Raw genomic sequence first — 4621 nt, 5'->3', positions numbered from 1 at the left:
TCGCTTCGTCGTTCGTCTTTAATATTAATATTATTAAAATCAAAAATGGCATCAAAAACCAAAAGTGTAGTTTGGAATTTTTATGACAAATCTAATGATGGTGGCATATGTAAACTGTGTAAATGTTCGGTTAAAACTAGTGGCAATACAACCAATTTAAAAAACCACTTGAAACGTAAGCATCCCTCTATTGATTTTGATACCCCCATACCTAAAGGTCGCACGCCTTCAACGATGCCTACAACGGGTAGCGATCATGAAGATGATCCTATTCCAGAAACTCATTATGCTGATTTGGCAAATGAAATTGTCAGTAAAGTAAGTGAAATTCCTACACAATTACCTACTTAGATAATAGATTAATCAAAACTAAAATTGTAACTTTAATTATTAATAATTGTAATTTTAGGCTAACAATATGCAGACAACATTGATTAATGTTTCTCGATCGTCCAGCAGTAGCAGTTTCAATTTAAAAAATGTTGATTCTGATAATGATTCGGCTATTAGATCAAAACCCTCGTGTTCATCAGGTTCATCCTCGTCTTCGTTGGGTTCTGCAGCTTCTGCTTCTGCTTATAGTCTGAACAGTCAAAAACTAAAGCAGCCGAAAATTGTTGAGTCGCTTTCTGATATTAGATCATATGAACGTACAATTATCTTTTATAATTTAAAAATATAAAATTATTTTAATTTGGATATTATATTGTTTTAGAAGGAGGTTCCAAAACCATAGCCATCACTGATGCCTTGATTTATATGTTGGCAAAAGACAACTTGCCATTGTCAACTACCGAGAAACCAGGGTTTGTCCATTTCATGCGAAAAGCCGCACCAATGTACAAAGTTCCGTCCAGAAAAATTGTTACCAAATTAGTTCAAAGTAAATATGAAGTGTTATCGTCGTTAGTTAAATCTAAATTATCCAACATAGAATATATTACAATAACGGCTGATATTTGGACTGATATCATAAATACCACTAGCTTTTTGGGCATGACTGCTCACTTCTTAAATAATTCCAAACTTGATTTAGAAAGTATTACAATTGGAGTCTTAGAACTTGCAGATAACCATACTTCTGATCACATTAGTGAATGGTTTGAAAAACAATTGAATGAATGGGGGATTCAAAAAGATAAAGTTGTCAATGTTGTTACTGATAGTGGGTCAAATATAAAGTCTGCTGTCAAAAAAACATTTAACACATCTGGTGTTGATAAACATTTGCCATGTTTTGCCCACACTTTGAACCTTGTTACTCAGAGATCTTTAAATGATCTTGAAGATGTGCAAAACATAATTTCTAAAATAAAAGGTATTGTGACATTTTTCAAACATTCGGTAAATGCAAGCGATGAACTTAGAAAATTATGTGATTATAAATTGAAGCAATCAGTACCAACTAGATGGAATTCGGTATATTATATGATTGATAGATTTGTATTATGTTCTACCCATATTGCATCTGTGTTAATTAATAGTCGTCAAGGCCCTTCAATGTTATCGGCAATGGAGATAGATATTGCCAAAGAAATTAATTGTATGCTTAAGCCTTTTGAAGTGGCTACTAAAGAGCTGCGTGGTGAACAATATATAACTGGGAGTAAAGTAATCCCGCTCATTCATTACCTTATAAAGAAATGCGAGCAAGTAAATTTAATTAATCCAATTGCTTAAAAGAGTCTCATATTATCCTTAATTTAATATTAATATCCAAAATTACGTTTCTCGAGACAATGCATGAGAGTAAGCGCATGGTGTTGGTAGGGGGAAAGTAGAATTGTCATATTGATAAACTGCAACGTGAGAGAGATAAAATTGTCTGAGCGTACACATATGCAATATACCTCGTCCCTTGATGATAATCCAGAACAGGGATAGGCAACGCAATGATACTAGAGGGCCAATTTTGAATGTGCGAAAATCTAGCGGGCCATAGAACACAGAAAACAAAAAAAAAACCTAATGTTAACTATACGCCTATAAATAATATAATATTGTTTACATTCAATAGTTCTGTACCTGAGAGGCAGAAGGGTCCAAGTCCATTTTTATCAAAATTGAGGTTATGTTTGTTTCTTATGTGAAATTTTGTCGCCCGTCATTTTACCTATCTTCATTTTAATCCAATGACGAATATTTACCGATATATTGAGAAATAACAAAAAAGACTAAGTCCAATTATAAATTTTGATTTATGAATTATGATCCAAGTCCATGATTTGGACTTGGGTCATTTTGCAAAATTCTTGTAAGGACTGGGACCCAATTGATAAAATTCTATTTTTGGACTTAGAACTAGAATTGTTCTATTAACTATTTATTGTTCTATTCTGTTTTTTTGGATTTAATATTGGATTATAATAATATTAATACCAAGAAGGTTATGCATTTATATTTATTTTAACACCAAAAATATTTCAATGTTGACAACCGCTTAGCTTATATTATCCTTCAATAACAATAATAATAACAATATAATACAATTGGGTTGAGTATAAACTAATTTAAAATAAATAATAGTTAATACTCACATTGTAACAAAAATGTTGTTTTGCTATTAAATTGAAATCTTCATTATATTTTACTTTGCAAATTTTTCTTGTTAAGTAATTTAAAGTTTTTTCATTACATACATTAGTGATGACGACATAGGTATTGGTTTTTGAATTTGAATAATTACATCAATACATTCATAGTTGTTTCAAATATTAAAATTGATATTCTGAAAAATAATTAAAACCTATTATTATTATTATTATTATTATTATAATTTATAGTATTTAAATTCATTAACATACATTTTAGAATGTTGATATTGGTATTATTTGTACTAAGTGTAAAAGGAATTCATTTGCACTAAAATAATTAACTGTGAATATAGAATACATAAATGTTTACATATTTAATTTCCATACATGTGATGTTTGGATCACGATAACTCAATAAAAATGTATCTATTAGTTATCAATCATATTCTTATAGGTCTTATACTACGATCAAAGTTCTGAAATGGTATTATGAATGATTAATATTAAAATGTATAAAGTACTAGGTTCAAAGTTAGATAGGTAAGCTTACAATTAACAACAAGGTATTTTACTAATGTTTTCCAAAAATCCAATTCGCAAGTACAAAATAGTTGATGAAAATAATATTATTCACTGATGAAGCATAACTATTATTACTGGAATGGACTTAGTGGAATGGACCAAATCAATAGCCCCCAATGTATGTACAGTACTTTAATAATCAATTAATTGGACCATATTTTATGAAACTACCTATGACATTAAAATACAATTTAATTATTATTAATAATATTATGTATATTGTATTAGATTATTTAGTATTATTAATAAATTAATTTATACCTACTTACATTTTGAAGGTAATTTTTTTTTTACATTAGTATACTATGTTTGTAATCACTCTTTGTTTAATAATTAACAAACTAATTTTATTTTATCATAGCACTTCATCATCTAGGCAGTTGGTATTCTTTATAATTTTCATGAATTTTTTTGAAAAACATTCTCTTCAAGTTCAGGCAAATTGTGATTATGCAACATTATCACCGTTAAACATTAATGTATAAACACTCAACAGTTTTCATTAAAATGGCTTGGCATACGAATATACGATGCATTAAAAAGGTTTCATGTTCTCTCGAATTGTCCGTAAGGTTTTTTTTTACGATTACTTGAGTAGGTAATATAATATACTTGCTCCAACACATATGGTGGAGGTCACTGGTCAGTCATATTTGAACAATGTTCAATGTTCATGGAATCATGTTATACGCTTATAATTGACATAGATACCTAATACGCATAACTTATAACAAAAACAAAACATTTTTTTCACAAACATTGAAAAAAAAATAACGTACATACTAGGTATGTACAAAACTGCGTTATGTGCAAAACTCGATCAGCTGACTGGTGTCTTGCTTACCTATGATCTGAAGTCTAAACCTCCGAAAAACATAAAAACGTTTACTCGCACCGACTTGATGTTAGACCCAAGGTTACCAGTATTATGAAAACGAATACCTGATAACCAGGGCTCGTAAGTTCATGCATCTGCATGTTTTTTTTGCTACACAGGAAAACATGCTAGCTGAGATACAAATCCATTTCATAGCAATAGTAATAATAATATGAAGTTTGATAGTGCATGTTTTTGCATGTTTTGGGTGTAAAGGCATATTTGGCATATAGTCGATTTTTTACAGTCGTTAGTGCATATTATTTCATAAAAATATTTTTTAGACAAATATTTGAAATGTTTCTTGTTTCTTATTTACTTTCTTGTTTACAAAATTGTAGTGTTTTGATTTATTTTTATTCAGTGAGTGTGTGACTACCTAATGTCCTAGTATACCTACATACTTATTTAGATTTTATGCGTTTTTACGAAATATCGCGGAAACCGTGTAATCGCTACCACTACCATCCTCCACCGTATAAAGTGGCAGCTTCTCACCAACCCAGCATTTATAATTTTGTACATTGCTACACTCTACAGTATAGGTTTTCTTTACACTCGCCGATGAGTTTACTCGTATGAGTCGTATGCGTTTATCCATTAAATTTCCTGTTTTAGTGTTTTCATG

General features: G+C 30.0%; 1 protein-coding gene across 1 annotated transcript; it reads left to right on the top strand.

Annotated features, from left to right (window-relative positions):
• Positions 1–234: 234 nt before the first annotated feature.
• On the top strand, positions 235–1680 carry LOC100570233 (zinc finger BED domain-containing protein 1-like). Its single transcript, XM_003241755.1, has 3 exons — positions 235–318; positions 410–650; positions 716–1680. The coding sequence occupies exons 1-3, from the start codon at positions 235–237 to the stop codon at positions 1678–1680; spliced, it is 1290 nt and encodes a 429-aa protein (XP_003241803.1).
• The last annotated feature ends 2941 nt before the right edge of the window (positions 1681–4621 follow it).

Source organism: Acyrthosiphon pisum, unplaced genomic scaffold (assembly GCF_005508785.2).
Source record: "Acyrthosiphon pisum isolate AL4f unplaced genomic scaffold, pea_aphid_22Mar2018_4r6ur Scaffold_21599;HRSCAF=24384, whole genome shotgun sequence".
In the NCBI taxonomy this organism is placed as follows: Eukaryota; Metazoa; Arthropoda; class Insecta; order Hemiptera; family Aphididae; genus Acyrthosiphon; species Acyrthosiphon pisum.
Note: the sequence above shows the minus strand (reverse complement) of the source record. Positions and strands in the feature narration are given on the sequence as shown.